General features: G+C 39.4%; 2 protein-coding genes across 2 annotated transcripts; one reads left to right on the forward strand and one right to left on the reverse strand.

Moving 5' to 3' along the window:
- Positions 1-245: 245 nt before the first annotated feature.
- Positions 246-10385, reverse strand: RB195_005163 (uncharacterized protein; the record flags this gene model as incomplete). Its single annotated transcript, XM_064177499.1, has 30 exons — positions 246-320; positions 803-909; positions 970-1124; positions 1181-1254; positions 1309-1443; positions 1867-2051; positions 2191-2250; positions 2322-2477; positions 2607-2695; positions 3547-3695; positions 3750-3858; positions 3912-4085; positions 4289-4441; positions 4502-4716; positions 4765-4901; positions 5047-5180; positions 5565-5755; positions 5815-5940; positions 6175-6231; positions 6294-6369; positions 6473-6544; positions 6790-6897; positions 7359-7561; positions 7640-8010; positions 8120-8240; positions 8632-8744; positions 9208-9301; positions 9355-9427; positions 10271-10310; positions 10367-10385. 30 exons carry the CDS (start codon positions 10383-10385, stop codon positions 246-248), a joined length of 3771 nt encoding a protein of 1256 aa, XP_064034624.1.
- Positions 10386-16348: 5963 nt separating this feature from the next.
- On the forward strand, positions 16349-18084 carry RB195_005164 (uncharacterized protein; the record flags this gene model as incomplete). Its single annotated transcript, XM_013443172.2, has 3 exons — positions 16349-16562; positions 16666-16835; positions 18019-18084. 3 exons carry the CDS (start codon positions 16349-16351, stop codon positions 18082-18084), a joined length of 450 nt encoding a protein of 149 aa, XP_013298626.2.
- Between the last annotated feature and the right edge of the window lie 673 nt (positions 18085-18757).

Raw genomic sequence — 18757 nt, forward strand, 5'->3', positions numbered from 1 at the left:
CATATACATTGTAGACATGTACAGTACCTTAGTAATACCATCGAAAAATTAGAAACCTGTCTGCAAAGTTGATCGAACGGCTAGTAAAACATGTTCGCCAAATGTCGTACATGATTTAAACAATCAATCAGAATTGTATGCGAATTAGTTGAAAAAAAGCATTACGACGAAAACCATCCCAGAAATAGAATCACTGGTCCGCAAAACACATTAATCGAATGAAACAAGAGGAACAAATGAAACAATCAGGTATAAACACCACCGTTGTGAAGGAACTTCTGGTGGGCATTAACGTCGGGAAGACGATCCATTATTATTCCCTGAACATATAATAAAATTAACTGCAACGGACTTGCTCTTCCACATGTATTCAGAGATAACTGTATCCAAGTTGGTTTATGCGTTATTTGAGTTTTTAGCAAACTTCCTGCAGTAGATTGGAATTTAGACTTAAAATATTTTCTAAAAAGGAGTCATATGTAGTCATCACTTATATAAATGCCAAACTAATGGAATTAGGAAGATTACTTGTGTAGTAGAATCAAAACGACATGAAGAACAGTGCAGTTGCGTAAGCGGTTGCGCTCGAAGCTATGCGGTGGAGCGCAGCAGTTAAGATCGGGTGACGAACCCTGCTACCACCGTTCATTGCTGCGTTTCGCGAACCTCCCACGTCGCTTCCACTGCACCGCACTGCTTCGAGCGCAACCGCTTATGTAACAGTACCGTGCTTCATATCATTCTGACCCGACTATATTTCTCTGATGATACGATTACACTTCAAATTAAAAAAAAAAACCACCTGAATCAGCCACTCTGACGAAACCACTGCCGATCCGATTTTACGCGCCTTCTCAACTAAACTGACAGACGCAGAATGATCGGTGAGCAAAATATCCAATTTTCCTTCTGAAACAGTAGCAGTGAAATAGAGGTCGGCTATATAGGATGAACAATTTGCATCTGCACCTTCATCAGGCATCTCTGAAACGATTTCACCCCCAAGTTGTGGGACCATTGGAACCCAGATTTGTTCAAACGACATCGACTTTTTACTCGGAGGCGTTACATTCGAGTGCACCATCACTCGTTTATTTCGCAGCAACACACCACGTTCTTTCGGTCTAAAGAGAAGCAATTTTCCAAATTTCGTTACAGTGATATTCTAGTTTCGACATACAATGGATATTCACGTTCATCGAGTATTGAAACACCGGATGGGAGCAAGAAAGGTTTGTAGTCAACAAGTTTCTTCTGAAACACAGCAGCGAATTTGCATTGCCAAGAACAATAATCAAGAGCTCATACCTCTCCGAGGCATTTGTAAATCCATTCATGTGACACACATGGCATAGCCCGTACTAGCGCCGCTAAGTACTTGTGCGTACGATAATGTGTGTCAGAGATAAGAAACCGTTCCATTTCTGGATGCTCATCGACTTCCTGAATAACAATTTTAAACTGCATACCTATATTATCGTCCTCACAAAAAAAAAATCCAATTCTCTCAAAAAATGGGGATAAAAAAGAGAAAAACTTATGGAACCAGACCAAACATTTACACGATAACCTTCCCCTCCTAAAGAGGAGGCAAAAGAAACATTTCTTAATTCTAACTTTCTTACTCTAATTTCTAAAAGCAAAAGACATTACTAAAATTAATCAACAAGATTTTTTTCCCAGTGAAGGAAATGACTTTATTTGATCCTTCACAAAGGTCGCATGTCTGAATGAACGTCTGTCAAATAGAGAAGAAACACTAAATGTCCTAATATTCTCCGCTTTTTCAAAAACAAACATTAACTTTCAGTTTAGTAATATGGCGATATGATATTTCCGTGAACACTAGTGGGGACTCCTGCTCACCTTCATATCGTCTACAACAAGCCCTCCGTGAGTCGAAATAAAGTCCGTCATAAACTTCTTCTTAAATGCGGTCGTGTTTGAGTTTGCTGTTGCGTCACCGGGAGGACGATTCGCCGACGTTAGAATGAACAATTTTCCGGCAAAGATTTGCTCCTCGCTAGACTCTGGTGCGCTCTCACTACCATCTGAAACATTTAATACAAAATAACATAAAAGAGGAATAAAAGTCAGAGCTACTGAGATTAAACGTAAGATTACGAAAGTCTACGCATGAACAGCACGTATCACTGACTTGACTGCAAAGGACAACAACATAAAACGAACCTTCATCAACTTCATTGGCTCTAGAAGAATTTGAAGCAGTTCCTTTCTTTCGACGACCTCCTATGTAAGGAATATAAATCCCGTACTCAGTTTCGAAGAAAATGAAAGTCACATTACTAAGAAGGACATACCTTTCGCAGGAGTTTTAGCTTTGGGTGTAGGGACTGCATTTGTCGCTTTCTTCGCAGATTTCGGCGCAGGCTTAGAGGCATTCGGAGTAGACGACTGACTTGGTGTGGCCACTTTCGATCGACGCAAGTGCCTGTCTTCAGTGCTCTCAATGTTATCTGTAATATGACATGTATCAATGATACCACAGGAAGGATTAAATAGGTTATGCACTATTTACATTCCGTCCTCGGAGATCAAAACAAGTGTTGGCCACGAAAACCCCCCTTTTCAGAAATACTAACTACCTGCTATGACGTCCGTAGCTTCTCGAGATTTTTTATTTATATAGTCACGCCAGTCTTCTTTGGATAAAGCGAGGTTTGTCCAGACACTTCTGAAAATCAGAAGCTTGACAAAGTTGATTCAAGTTGATTAACTCTATCATCAAGTGCTTGCACGACCAGTGGTAAATGCAAATTCTACTTAAAGTTCGCATAAGAAGTCGCAATGAAGCAGCTCTTCTTCTGTTATTGCTATAGTTTTCATCTGTCTTTTTTGCATAATCATTCTCGGTTACAAACAAGAAGACAAAATTTTAGAGATGCAAGACCATAGAGTTGAATTGCGATACGCAATCACATACAATATGGAGAAACTGTATGTGTGGTGTATGTCCCGAAAACAAATCTACCCGGACAGACCGTTTTAGACCAAACTTCGTGCTATTCACTTTGTACAGTTTTTGGCAAATATCTAATCCGCGCTCTGTCCTAAAGCAGATTTACAAAACTGAAAGTCGAAAAGTGCGTAGTAGGCTCTCCTTACATTAATAAAGGATGAAGTTTCTGGCGTTAATCAATCCGCTTGGGATGCGCCCCCACATTCACTTCAATTCAGAATCGTTTGAGGTTCACGAACGTGTAACTGGCTAATACAATGACTTGCGGTGGCTAGCCGATGTGTCAAGTCAGTGTTTTTATCCTCCCAGACTTTATCCTCCCAGACAAGTCTGGTACCAATTTACCGACCCCGGAGGGACGAAAGGCTTGGTGAGCACTGGGGCGGATTCGAACCTCCGATCGATCGTGCAGGAAGTGGAACCTCTCACCGACTGCACTACACCCGCCTCGTCCTCCTTACATTATTTCGCAAAAACTGTGCAAGCCAAAAGTTTTTTGCGAACAAATCGCGACTGAGCATAGCGGGAAGCTAATGTCAAGAAGAATTTCAAAAAAAAAAGCGCACTTCAGTTTCTTTCCCGTGGAGTCACCGTCATCATCGAGCTGTTCGAGTTCAAACACAGCCTCCTGCCATGATGAAGCATGTTTTGAATCCGGTGCCTTCAAGACTTTCACGGCTACACGATCCTTTTGCGAACCATCCGAATAAAAGCACTGAAATCAATAGTGTGGGTATCATAATAATGAAACGCACTTTTCGAAACACACCTCCTTGTCGTGGTCTAATGCTCGCAAAGGAATCACACCTGCTGGTGGTACGTCCTTCACCACACCGTCCTCGACAAAACTCACTTTGTAACGCCCTAATCCATCGCGGCTACAATTAATTTCACTTAATCCTGCTGAAATACACCGCAACTTGGTGCTCACCTGACGACTACAGCTGGATAAAAAAGGCCATCAAACATTGCATAAACACGAGCTCCAGCTTCATAAGCAGCATGTTCATCTTGTGGATGGTCAACAGCTAACAAGTCTTCTCCATTTAACTGAGGTACTTCAACGTGTAGTCGTTTGGCTACTACTGGGGTTTGAACTGAGGCACTGAAAGTTCGTTATAGAATAAATAGTGAAAAAGGATGAAAACAGCAAGTTACAATATCAATATGCAATAATGAGAAGGTATTTCAATAAAAAAAGTTATTGATTTACAAGAGATTTGATAAAGATAAGAATTTTTAATGGAAAAGCGTAAGATATCATTCTTACATATTAAAAAGGACGAAAATGTGAAAAATGTCACCAACCGTCGTTTGCGTGCAGAGCCGCTCGTCTTCGGCGTTTCAGCACTCTTTTTCGCCTTTTTGTCGCTAGCTTGAACATCACTAGTGTCCTCTACCTCCATAGGCTCTTCCTCCTTATCGGCCTCTTCGGATTCAGGTTTTACTTTACGTCCTCCGCTGAACAGAAGTAACAGTCTAGGTACCGAATGGTACGAAAAAATATGAAGGAAAAATTACCGAGAAGGTTGTGGAGCGGTACGTACGCCCGTAGTGGCGGTTGGGCTAGCCTTCTTTCGTCCAGGAGTGAGATCCGCTAGGGATTTCCTTTGTTTCGTACGAGGTGCCAATTCAGCCAAGTTAGCAACACGGGATTCTGCCGTCTTTTCTGTTCGTTCATATTTACCGGAGCTCGTTTTCGCGTACTTCACTTCGCCAAATGATTGCACTTCCATCTAAAGCAGAATACGTATTCCAGTCAAAGGCTAAATCACTCTTATTACCTGGATGTTTTTCAGAGGCTCAGGATGTCTTTCCATTTCCGTTTCGATATCATAAGGGTCATGATCTTCATCTTTCCCTTTTTTTGCAGACGAGATTTTTGCAGAATTAGTTTTTGTAGCCGAGGGAGTGGTTGGTGCTAAATCAAACACATCTACACACTCCTACAAAAAGTTAGAAGGGATAAGAACATTCTTTCTCGGTATCCCCTTCTTTGGAACTTTTTAAACCTAGTGCTTGAAAACAACCATTGTTACTGTTCACTGCAAAAAATAATATTCCACCTTTTCTCGTTCTACGAGGAGTTTCCGGCTCAGTGTTACCTTCCCCTTCTGCTTCTTTCTTTACGATGGTGTTGTCTTCCTTTTTGGCGGAGCGACCGCGACGATTAGTAGACTTCGGAGCAGGGGATTCCTGCCTAAGCAAAGAGAGTTTTTAAACTCAGTGGTGGACACTGGAATACCAATAAGAAGTCATCGTTCAAAAGTACGGTGAAAATAATAAGTTGGAAAGACTAGTGTGGCCTATTCAAAAAAGACATTTTTTAAGGAAACAACACAACAACAAATAACTGGTGCGCTAACAGGCGAGAAAATCATGATAATTCTGAGATGAAAAGTAGAGGGTGGTTTGTAAGAGGTTCGTAATCATCGGTTGCCTCAAACTTTCTCCGATGTACGATTAACTATGTTTAACAAAAGAAAATAGTTTAAAAGAAGCGGTTGCAAAAAGAGAAATAATCAATTCCACTAATATCACGGAAAAGCTCGTGCTTTAGTCGCATTTACCGTTTAACACTTACTTCGCTGGGGTCTTGGTCACTCGTGATCGCAACGAACAGCGAGTCGGCTCAGCATCCATGTCTTCCGTCTTTTCACGTTCTTTCCCTTTATCAGAATCCTGTTCGTTTTCGTCTTCAGCTTCAGCAGCAACGTCTTTCTTAGCACTTTTTACTGTTTTGCCACGTTTTCTCGAAGGTGTCCGCTCCTCAGTCTTAACCACGTCATTTCACATTAAATAGTAGTGAAAAAAGAAAACTAAAAATCATTCACCTTTGGTGTCTCCACTACATTTGATCGACGTCCACGTGATCGAAGAGATCTCGGCTCAGTCGTTGTTTCTTCTTTCTCTTCAATGTCCTCTTTGCTGTCCCCAGTCTCCTCAGCGACTTCAGGTTTCTACATGAATGATTGAATAATAGTTTGTGAGCATCCCAAAATAAAGCCCACAAAAAGGACATAAACCACAATTAACACTTGACCTTTTTAAAAGCAACAAGTCTGACAGCCAATCTTGTTATATTAAAATATAAAAGAAATAAAATGAAAAAAGTTGTAGTTTCTTGATCGTAGATGTACTTGATACAAAGGAGAAATTTCCCAGTCACGTATCAACAGATCAACAGTGTTTACCTCTTCATCGTCTGCTTTCTCCTCATCTGCACGCCGCTTTGAAGGTGTTTTCTTGGCCTAATAATAAGACAAATAAAAAACGTACAAAATGTGCAGTAAAAGTCGAAAAGAAAACACACAGGAGTGGTTTTTGCTCGTGTCGTTGGTTTCTTTTCAACTGGAACAACAGGGATAGAACGACGAGAGGAACTGCGCCTAAAATAGTTGTGCAAAATCGATAAAAGAAATTATCTGTGCGAAAAGGCGTTAAGAAAGTTTGCTACCAGGTATAAGCAGAGTAAAATAACGGAGCACTCACCTCTTTGGAGCCTCGTCATCTTCCTTTTCCTCATCATTCTCTGCATCCTTTTTATCGCCGTCCTCACCTTCTCTGAAAAGTTACGAACTCGTTTCTATCAAAAAATAAATTATAATACCCACCAAAAAACACTCAGAGACAAGTAAAGAAACAAAACTGAAATACCACTATTCAATTAAAAAACCACGGGGTAAGAAGACGAACATTGACATGAACATTTTAATGGAAATCAAAACATGTGGTAGAATAACGCAAAATTTTTAAGACGACCAACTCTGAACTTAATTGAAAAGCGTTCTCATATTCCAATAACTAACTTTTCAGGAGCTGCTGCCTCATCTGTCTTCTCAACAGCATCACTCTCCATCTCTTCAATAACGACATTCTCTTCAGTCGCCTCATTTTCAGATTCTCGCGTTGACTCGCTGTAATAAACAACACAATATCTTCATGATATAACAAAAAGTATTAGTTGTTTCTTAATTTCTAATTACATTGAAAAGCTTCTGCTGTAACTTTTAAGGTCAACTGGGCATAGAAATGAAGAAAAAAGTGTTTTGTTTGAACTCGTTATTCGTCTGAAACGACCGATTTAGCGATAAAGGATCGTATTCGAACAACTGCACACCGAAAATCACAATATAACGAACAAATTTACATCACGTCCAACTTCGTAACATGGACAGAGTGAAGTTTAAGCACAGAATATGAAAGCTGAAGTATAAGATATGCGGACACTCTTTTGGATTTCAAAAAAAAGACTAAGCAAAAACTAGAGAACTTGTCAAGACTTGATACGGGTTAAATAATTGCAAAATAATGACCACCTTATTGTTCGTCTTTTTAAAGATGTGTTCTCAAATCAGTTATCAGAATAAGAACCCACTTGTTGTCTCCTTCTTCCATACATTCACTTTCCGCAGCATCAGGTTCTTCAACAATAGGCACCTCATCGGCAGGTTGCTCTTTGTCATCTTCTTTCTCTTCTTCTTTGCCATCTTCTTCAGCTGTGACCTCGGTTATTTCCATTTGATCAGGGGAATTTTCATTGTCATCTGCATTAGAAGCGATGGTCTCCCCGTTCTGGTCCTTCAAATACATTACGAGTTGATAGAAGTCGGAATCAAACACTTGCACTACTACGGAGGAACACTGATAAGAACGAACCTGATCAACATCATCTGTATCCATCGAGATGATTTTCTTAACGCATACTTCCTCTTCAACTGATGCCGGTAGCGTGTCGATGGTGGGCTCCGGGTCTTCTACTATTGGTTCAGGTTCTGTGACTTTTTCTTCCACCTCATCTATTCCTGAGACGTCAGCTTCTTCACCATCATCGTTTACATCATCTTTGGCCTGATCAACCCCAGTCTGATCACTGTTGTCAGTTTCGGCTTCTTTATGTTCCTCTTCAGCATCTTCATGTTCATCTTGATTTTCGGTTTTCTCCTTCGTGATCTCCTCACCTTCCAGATAGTGTTTACCAATATCTTTTTTATCTCCGCTTTCTTCTTCATTATGTTCTGCTGTGTGATCTTAAAACAAGTGTATAAAATGATCCATAATCACTCGATGCAAACTTTCGCTCTGCAACTGAAGCCACGAAGTTTATGAGGCTTTTTTAACAACAAAATTCACACTCACCTTGTACAGCGTTTTGAGCGTTCGCGTCTTCCTTTTCCTCTTCTTGAACTACTTCTTGTGACTGGCTATTTCCAGGTTCAGCACTTGGCTCCTCTGTGCTTGGCTGCGGGTCAGATTTCTCCTAGAATATTTTTAAAAAGTCCTGTCATGTCATGTAACAGTTGTAATGTAAATCCACAGTTATTTCTAATCTTAAGCGGACTTCTAAGACTTCCCAAGTCGTCTTTAAGAATCTCGCAAAGGAAATGAAAAAGAACACCGCATTACAAAATTGCTGTAAACGTAGACGCTTTTTCCTGCTTTAAGACACACATTCCATTGAATGATGATGAGATACCATCTTAATTCGACTTTTAAAGTTTCCGAAGTAACTATCGAGGTTCTGCTCAGATCTAAGCCTAAGCTTTAGCCTATACGCATCTGATTCGTGTATTGATCGAGTATTGTGTATTGATGTATATATCGATTGATTTGAAAATCCTTAGCAATTTAATTCTGCAAAACAAACATACTTCTTTTTCATCAGCAATTTCACCGGGGGAAGAGTCTTCATCACCTTCTTCTTTTGTAACCTCAGCAGAAGCTATCGTTAGAGCAGAACCAGAACCCGAACCCGAAGTGTTCGCTGAAAAAAAAGTAACTCTGCGACAGGCAAAGTTTATTTTATTCATCCCAACGATGCGAAAAAAATCTGCACAAGAATGAAATACTACGAAAGTGACCAAAGATGAGCATCCACAGCTTTAAAAGGAGAGAAAACACAGTCAATCTATTCCCTATAGATGTTTAGTATCCGAAATTAAAAGACAAAAGCGTCCGATGAAGAAAATTCATCAAACAATTGCTTTAATACTGGTTCCTACGAACGAATGAAATCTCAGAACTTCTAATTTTAGCTCCTTTGAAGGACATCACGAGAAAAAAAAAGCTAAGGAGGTTCCGAGAACAGCAACCTTAACAAGAACAAAGAAAAGAAATCCAGTAAAATCCAAAAGTTTGATGTTTAGTGCTGTGAATTTTCATTAGAGCAGAAGTCTTCTCAAACATTTAAAAAATACAAACCGTTCATTAATGATAAGCGAACATACCCTCTTCTCCATCATTTCCATCTCCATTGGTCTTGTCGCTATCAGGCTTAAGAACTTCTTTCTCCACTGTAATGCCTGTTTCCAAAGTCTGGTTCTAAACAAGCATTTCGACAAAAGGACCCAAAGGTAAGAGAATTTAGTACTGACCAAAACTCCAGACTTCCCGAAAAGTCCTTTTCTAGACAACAAGGAAGAACCAGAGGTGGGAGAGTCGGAAGCTCTAAAAGCAAATCAATCACTCTTACAATCGTATCAACAATGTCTCAAAAACGGAAATTACAGAAGCCTGACAAAAATCGCAGCTAATATAAAATAAAAAATGAAGTTCAAGCCTCAAACGAAATATTATAGTCGGGTCAAGACGATGTGAACCACGGCGCGTTTGCGCACTCGCTCGAAACCGCGGTGGAGGCAGCAGTTGCAACCGAGATGGGACCATCTCAAATTGCAATGACGGGTGCTACCAGCAGCAATTGCAGCCTGCTTCATGTCGTTTTGACCCTACTATAGTTGCCTTCTTTGCTTCACTGAACTCAGATCAAAGTGACAGTTTATGTGATAAAGTGGGGTACTCATATGGGCCTGCATTCAGAAGGAAATTTCAAGCAGGTAACAAAAAAAGTAAGACGTAATATATAACGCTTGAGTGATACACTGGTATGAATAGCGGAGTATTTTATGTTAGTAACTAATAATATCAGCTCAAAAAAGAGAACAGATAACTAATAGCACTCTCAACTCGTTGGTGTCTTTATCGGCTCCATCAAACGATGTCAATAAAACAGTGCAATCCTTTGGTGTAGATGCACATAACAGTAAGAACGGCCAACTAAGAATAGTAAGCTTGTGACACGAAAACATCAAGTGAATGCCATAATCTTATCATTTAGCCAGGATCATTTAGCCTTTCATACACAAGACAGTTTAATCTTATGGCTTGCAAGGTAGATAATTTGCTAAAGAAGTGATTGATCACTCACTTATTTCTGTAATTCTCTTGAAAGTACGAAGTTCAAGAAATTTTCAAAAAAAAAAAATATTTAAAAAAAATTGTTGGACTTACCCATTGCTAACGTCTGCATCCATAAGGTTTTCAGAAACGCCTGCAAAGAATGCTACTTGTCCAACTTGAAAAAGAACAAATCCAAGAAGAAACAACCTGTAGCAGCGTCTGTCATGAGTAGAAGTGATTGTTAGCCGGCGATAGAAGTACGTTAGAAAACAATACTTTTTTCTTCTGCAAAAGGGCGAGCCTTATACAACAGAAGAGGGAGAAATAAGCAATTATTCTAGTGCGAAAAACTTCGAAAAGTCCAGATGAGATATAAAAGGCAATATAAATTGTAGACGGGAATAAGCAATAGCGAGAGGATGAAAAAGAGAACTAGGAAGCAAAAAACCTATGTATTTAACAAATTCATCACTTGTTACTGCAAAGAAAAACGTTGCGGCTACAAACTGTATGCATAGCTGCATCCATTGTCCAAATATTGAGGATTTTCTTTTATCAAAATGTCCACGCCCTTAAAGTTTGGAAACAAAAAAGAACATGTGAGAAACGAACAGCATGAGAACACTGTGGTCAGATTCTTCTGAAGCAAAGAAAAAAATCGAAAGTGTCGCAGTAGTATAGAAATGTGAAAAGAAACACGAAGAGTGAAAGCGTCAGCCGAGCGACAACGCTGCTGGATAGCGGGTAACGCTGTGATCAGATAAGAATACAACGTCCTGACTATTAAAACAGAAACACGAGAAACACTGCGAAGCGTTGTGAAAGATAATGAGCTTAATCCATAGCAAAAATGCTCAAAAAAACAACTTTGGCCATTCCACTTCGTAACCGTTTAGTTCAGCTTTTCTGCACATTCAAACTGTGTCAGTTTGGCAAGCGCCATCATTTCACTGCAGTCAAGACATTAAAGATATCATGATGGGCTTGCTTATATCGCTTGACAACTGCTAACGTTCAATAGCTGTTCTCTTACCGGTGGATATCCCCTTATGAATTTCAATAGAGTAATAAAACTCGAAGTCAACAAATTCACAACATATTTTACTAAAAAAAATAGGAGCGTAACGGAAGAACCAAAAACAAAAATGAACCACCGGTCGTCTGATTCTCGAATTCAGTTCTATCTTCGTGTCTTCTCAAATGTACGCGACAAAAAATGTTAATCTATTCGCATCTATCTTCCACATGCTTTCATTCCTTGTAAACATATGTAGAGTGAAAAAAGCACGAATCATTTTCGAGTGGTTTGTGTTCCAAGTGCGCTTTTAAGGGCAGAAAAATCATTATAAAAAGCAATGTCTATAATACTTCTACGTCTCCTAAAATTAAAGCAAGAAGCGATATAATGGCTTGTTTAGTTGCCCTGAAAACTGCTAACATTGAGTAACGGTCTTGTTTCCTTTAATTTTGTCGTATAAAGCATACTACACAATAAACTTAAATATGAACAAATGCACGACATCTTTGCTTAAGGATTGTCGCGTTCTAGTAAAGAAGAGCAGATGAAACCACAAAGAAAAAGAACAAAACGATAACTATTTCAGCACTCAAAGCAGAACCACACAAAACTCCTGGAATGATGAGCAAACAAGAGTGACGAAGTAATTTTTGACGCCTGTGTGTTGTTTTCACGGTGATCACTTTTTTTGTCTACGCGCAAACAACTCGTCCTCCATCTCGCGAAAGAATATCAAACGCGGTAAACAAAGCGTTAGAGCAGTCAAACGCAAAATCAAATTTTTATCATATTTACATTATGGAATAGAAACCTTAGTGAATGAAATGTTTCCAGGCGAAGGTTTTGCTTGAATGAGGTTCGGTTCTAAGGCAAAACTATTTCACATGCACCACAACTCTTTCGCCACCTGTCTCCCATTAATTTGGACGATGTCATCAAAATGCAACATAGATAAGGCGGTCACATTCTTCGAGAAATTTCGGCCCTCATTTCTTAATGAAATTCACTTCCATCAAGGGAAATTTTCGCGGTGTCACCTCTAGTTCGCACCATACGTGTGACGCTCCAGTATATTCCAATCTAAGCTATGCTCTAAAGATGGGTGCTGTCTTCCATGAAAACAAATCTTCCCTGACTCAAGATAACAGGCACGGAATATTTGGTTGACGTTTTACAGTTGTGTGATGTTTTTTTTTCTCTCTTGGACTTTTCTTTGGAGTTAATGAAGTTTTCCTGTATGATCAGACAGGGTACACATCAACTGTTAGTGCAACTAATAAAATCTGAAGGAGATCAATGAAACTGGTTCCACTGACACAAGTTCTCCAGTATGCCACAAATTTCCCGCCATCGATGACGACTATTTTTGGCAGGTCTTTGATTGCCAGCAATCGTGGCGACTGCTTCGATCGATAATTATTAAAAATGAAGTCGCAGGCATCGCTCATGATCCGTCAACTCTTACGACAGCGCAGTGATAGCCCTTCGACTTATAAACTGCTTCGCGATAATTGCTTTAATAACTTGAAGCTTTGAAGCTAAACCTGAACAGATTTATGGTACGGAATAAATACTGGATATGTTTGTACTAATTTGTATAATTTATTAATTTCTGTATAGTTTGCAGGTTAATTAGGAAGCTAGCTGTTCAACAACATCACTTCGGGTTATATTTCAGAGTTTCTCTTTTTGAAATTTCCTTCTATGTTGATGCTGTCTAGTTTGCTACTGAATGGCTGACTTTTTTTGAATGTGCACTGGATATCGACTACAAAAGGACGTCTATTTCATGTAATAATATTTATTTTTGCCTGAACGATCATAGTACGCATTCTATGAGCTATGCGTTCACTATCATCATTAAAAAGGATGAAGGCTCTGAAAATATTGCACACAATCTCATCAAAACAGTATAACGTTCTTAGTATTCACCTTAAAGGCATCACCCCACGAATCTGAGGTGGTTACAGTCCACTGTAGTTAAAGGCATCACTTAAAGGAATCTGAGGTGGTACGGATCCAGGCGGAGTATTCGTATACGGGATAGTAGATTATGGAGAGGGGTGTGATTCCGTTCATTTCTTTCTAATTGCCGTAAAAAACGGTCCGGAAGATGCGGCGCGAGCAGGATGGCGCGCTCCAAAGACAAAGCGCGACAATCGGGCTTGATGCAAGAAAAGGAAAGTATGAAAAAGACTGGATATAAAAAAGCCCAGCAAAAACTCTGATCAATCACCAGGAGAAAGTTTATGCGTCTGTGGGCACAACTTAGGCTAAGCATCACATTTGCTTATCTGAAAAAGTGTCCAAAAATCGTATCCTTCTAGGAGAATCAACCAAGGGAAGGAAGAGTCAAATTTTCCAAATTCCGAGGAATTTTAATTACGCGGAAGTTGAAAAATTCGTTAGTTCCAGAAATGTGTAGTCTAGAGTTATCGTTGTCCAGTTTGAGGCAAATCTTACAAGCGGGATGCTACGAATGAGCTTTTCCAGTAAAACTGGTCACTCGGGGGGTGATTGCAAACAAAACGACTCACTACGCAACAAAAACGTCAGTCCTACTCACTTTCCAATATACGAGTTTACGTATATATTTTAGCTCTTTCCTTATGAATAACTTCTTCCACTTCTCAGTCTTTTCCACCTAGAAACCGATTCCTATGAGAAGGACAACAGAATTGATTGATGCGACGCTGACTTCAACCTACATCACAACGCTTCCCACAGCGTTCAGTTTTTACTGCTCCCGAAGTTGACTAATTCTCAACGCGATGCGTCTCTGGAGTGCTCAAAAGAGAAATCTTAAAAAATACCTCAAAAAGTTTTCTGTGGATAAAAAACATGTGAATTTAGGAGCAAACAGCTAGGTTCTATGTGTACCCTCTCCCGCATTGAATGATTCTGATTTTTTTTTCGAAGCAATGATACACCAGGACAGCTCATCTGCTCAAATTTAGATCGTAAATGAAAATTCACTCTCAATGAACGTTAAAGATACAGTTCACGTGCAAGATAAGAGCGCCTTCCTATCAAAAATGAGGTGACGTGACGACAAGATAGTTTGGGGAACAGTAGTCACCTGAAAGATTTCTTTTTCAATGAGTTTTAGGCAATTAATTGTAAATGGTATCAGAGTATTCACTGCAGCGTTAATGGCAGGAAATGGTAAGAGATCTTTGATTACTTTTTTGCATTTACACTCTGTAAAACGAAGAGTAAAACAGAAATTTCTAGTGGATTTCAAGGTAAGCCGAAAGTCTCATAATTGCCCTCAGCTAACCAAAACAACAGTGTGCAGATAGTCCTTGAAGGATTCACAAAAAGCAATCATTTCTTCCCTTCTTAAGACATAAGCCATGAATTAATCTTTTTTTTTAGAAGACGATGATAATTTCACAGAATGTCATTCAGTAAAATCCATAGAAGAAAATGAAGTGTTACTCAAACGTGTTCTTATTTCTGGAAGCTATATCTTCCTATTTTGGTAGCTTTAGCATACATGTCATAATTCTCTAGGACTAACGCTTAGATTTAAGGACGCGGACTGACCTACTTGTAGAAATTAGAGCGCGGTTGAGTGGTCGCCCACCGACGACCCAATACAGAAGAAGCTGCGCTTCTCGGCAACCCACTGGTACCGTTCTTGCCTCGGATTTTTGCGCTGCAACCGCAATTTCTCCACGCATGTGCGTCTACGCGAATTGATGCAGACATCGATGGCGAATACTGCCCAACAATCACGGATTAGCATCCCAAAATACGAAAGAAGAAATGAGCAATGAAAGGCTTGTAAAAAGAAAAAGAACTCAACAGCACTTCCTAAGAAACGAAAGCATTGAGACGCCCGTGTATGTGTTCAAAAAGCACCGCACGCGACGAAAACGCGGGCGCAAATTAAAGGGTGGCGAGATTCGTTTCGGGGCCTTCACCTCATCAAAGATATTACGGTAGTTACTGGATGGGCGCTGATTTTCTGCACGAGGCCTAAATTACAATAGTTTTTCCTTTATTTCAGTCTTTTCTACGTTTTGTTTAGTGTTGCTGTAAATTGGCACATGCACAGATCCAGCATGTCCACAAGATATGTGATAGTCTTAATGTTGCGGTGTCCGCTGACCCATGTATGGGGTTCTGGAAATACGATAGGTCGTTTCGCACCGAAACTTAAAGGTAGAATTGATTTTTGGCCTTCAATTGCTAGGATGTTATTTGGATTACATGGCATTCTGTCTTTTCTACTCAGCCGAACTAGCTTAGCCGCAGTACTCGTATAAATCATCAGATACGGAGGTTTCTTAATGCTACCCTAGCACGTTCATAGTTACCAGCATACCATTTCTTTGTTTCCTTTTTTATTGAAGTCTGGGCGGAGTGGGTACTTGAAAAAGGTATATTTTGCAGGATAAACCAAACTTCATTCCAGGTACTGATTTGATTAGCACTGTGTTACGCGCTATATTCCCATTTGTTCATATTTCGTCAAAAAAAAAAACATTCGAAATTTGTGATTAATTACATAACCGAAAATTTGCTGCTATTTGCTTAAAGTAACAGATCCATGATAAATTTGTAATGCGAAACCCTGACTATATAGTTTGATAACCTTTTTAAATGACTTTAAGTCTTCTTTATTCTTCGAATTTTCTCATAAGCGATGGATTGTTGTACATTTAATACTGCGTGAAAAAAGTATTGCTAATTCTTAAGTACTTCGACAGATTCTTTTTTTTCTTTCAAGGCCTGAAACATGATTTCCAATTTTCCAAGTTTTTTTTGTTACGTTTTGCTTTGTTTTTGATATACATTTAGACATTTCATATTCCCTGTAATTGGAGGTTTACTAAGTTCCCTTTTTCGACCTGATAATGTTATTATAAGTTGTTGTGGTAATTGTTACTATAAGTAATTAGTAGTAATTATTAGTGTTATTATCGGTAAATCCCAGCACGAGTGGAATTTTCATTTTTCATGAACCATTTTCATGTTCTACAAACTATTGACTTTCCTATACAAAATGATCTGTATGATGTTACGTCTTTTGATGATTCGATATTGCCCCTTTTTTATTTTTCATTTGCGTTTGATTTATTGTAATAGATCTGAATTTTCCGCGTATTGGTTTTATTTCTCGACATTTTTCTATGTTTGTCATTGCAAACGTTGCAGGTAAAATGGTCAAGGCCACCAGTGTTAAAGACGTTGACCAGCATGAAGCTGTGAAGCAGATCGCCCACTTCCTTAAGAAGAGCGGAAAGGTAAAGGTGCCCGAGTGGTCCGACATTGTGAAGCTTGGTGCTAACCGCCAACTAGCTCCTGTTGACCCTGACTGGTACTACATTCGTACCGCCAGCATTGCCAGACGCCTTTACATCCGATCTCCCACTGGTGGGTATCGCTTTTTTGTTTAAAAAATTTGAGGTCAATAGTTCCATCTATTTCAAATGAAAAGTCAGTTCTTTGTTTTCATAATAGGGCTACATTTGTTTAGGAGTTGGCGCGTTGCGCACTGTTTTCGGTGGTAAGAAAGGAAGAGGATCACGACCAAACCACTTCTCCAAGGGATCGGGATCTGTGATCCGCAAAGCCCTCCAGACTCTCGAGGCCATCAAATGGGTCGAGAAACACGCTGATGGAAAGGGCCGTGTCCTCTCCAAGCAGGTAAATTCAGTACAGCATTTATTCACATTCGAATTTGTGTTGTATTATTCTCCCAATAATCTTTTCTTTCTTTTTTATTTTCGAATCCTTTCACTACATTCCAATATTAAAGATACAGATGAGTTTCGGATGTTTCAAACATAAATGACCACTGCTGACATGCTGATCATGCAGGGTTTGTATAGCGAGGGGGATTATTGACTGTTGAATATTAGTAGAACATGCTAACATGCTCTTTAGCGGTTCCTTTAGAGAAGATGCTTGCGCTAGGTTCTTCTGTGTTTCGAACAGATTTTTTTGTGAACAGGAGCGTAGGTAAACGAACTCATAGATGCGATAGTCAGACCCGGTGCTACGATCCCCTTCACTTCTGGGCGGTTGGCGAAGGGATCCTCATCGCTTAAGCTGCACCTCACCCTTCATCTGAAGAGAGTCGGGCTGCCCTCTATCGTACCTATGAACGAAGTATAGTATTTCATTTTTCTGATTTTGCTCTGAAAAGGAAATGCACAAAGCCGCTTTGGAATGGTGATTGATAAGGAACCCAAGACTTAATTAATACAATACTTAATTGCCTATTTAGACATCTAAAAGTTTGGAATGACATATTTAGTTGCAACCTCCAGTACGTTAGCGAGCGGTGTCAGATCTAGTTTTACGTGATGTTTTGTATTCAATGGTATAGATAGTAGAACTAGTGTACCACATATACAGCGTACATTTGACATCGATTTTCTTTTGTGGTTGAACAGACCTCTGCTCTATTATCTTCGCCAGAGTATTATTTTTGAAATCGCACCATATAGTTAGTCACGCTTTTGTTATCAAAACTATGTTAGCGAAAAATTTATTATCGATTGCGTAAAAATTTCTATGGACCAAAAGTGTTTATAAAGAGAAAACTGGTTAAGTGCTCAAGAATGTAATGCTCTTCAGCCAAACCCTTCACCTAAATGAAGTAGGAGTGACCTTGATGTGGGAATAGAAATAAAGAGAATATCATTAATTCAGTGAATTATAAGTTCACTGTAGATCATCTCGTAGATCGCTATCTGAAATACCCGTTAGAGGTTGATCTACTATTGTTATGGGAACAGATTGTTGAGAACCCTAATTCAATTGTGGTAGATTTGGTCACAATGATGAAATTGCGTTATGTAATCGTAAAATTGTGTATTTTTAGGGACGCAAAGATTTGGACCGCATTGCAACGGAACTCCGTCAGCACGCAAAGCCAGTTGAACTCTAAATTTGTTGTCATGCTGTTGTTTTGTTTATAAATGTTATCGAATTCGATCTCGTATCGCAATATCAGTGCTGAAGACGAGCCAATGAACTACTTCTTTGCTTCTTTTCCAACGGAAATGGAGAGGTGTCCACATTTCACATTAGTTCGAATCGTTTATAAATGAATAATGTTTAAAGAACTTGGAATGGAAAAAATGAAGCGATTTTTTTTTTTTTGCGAAAAAGCCAAAAACGCAGTGCGAAAGTTTCTTGTTGTGATGTGTTATTGGCCCCTCCACGCATTTCTTTTTTTAAAAAAATGTTATAAGCTCATGTTATCGCACTTGTAAATCATACATGAGATCCATTCACCAGCAATGAATAAGGAGTTGAGAACTACTACTCAAATTTTAAAGGCTCGGTTAAAATAAGGGCAGGTCTCAACTCGAATCACCATGGTAGTTTGATAGTTGATTTCGATCCAATTCTACACTCCACAGATAATCAGGGCCCACCCAGCTTAATGTTCTGTGCGAACGCCTCGTGACAAGCTATTTCCGGTTTTAAGGCTTTGAGGTTCCCATCTTTTGGGTCGTCTGAATCCAACCCTACTTGGTATACGGCATACGGCGGGCAAAATGATTTTCTTAACGAAAAGACATTTTTAACATTTGTCTACGATTGTAAGTTCAAAG

This window comes from Necator americanus, chromosome I (genome assembly GCF_031761385.1).
Source record: "Necator americanus strain Aroian chromosome I, whole genome shotgun sequence".
Classification (NCBI taxonomy): domain Eukaryota; kingdom Metazoa; phylum Nematoda; class Chromadorea; order Rhabditida; family Ancylostomatidae; genus Necator; species Necator americanus.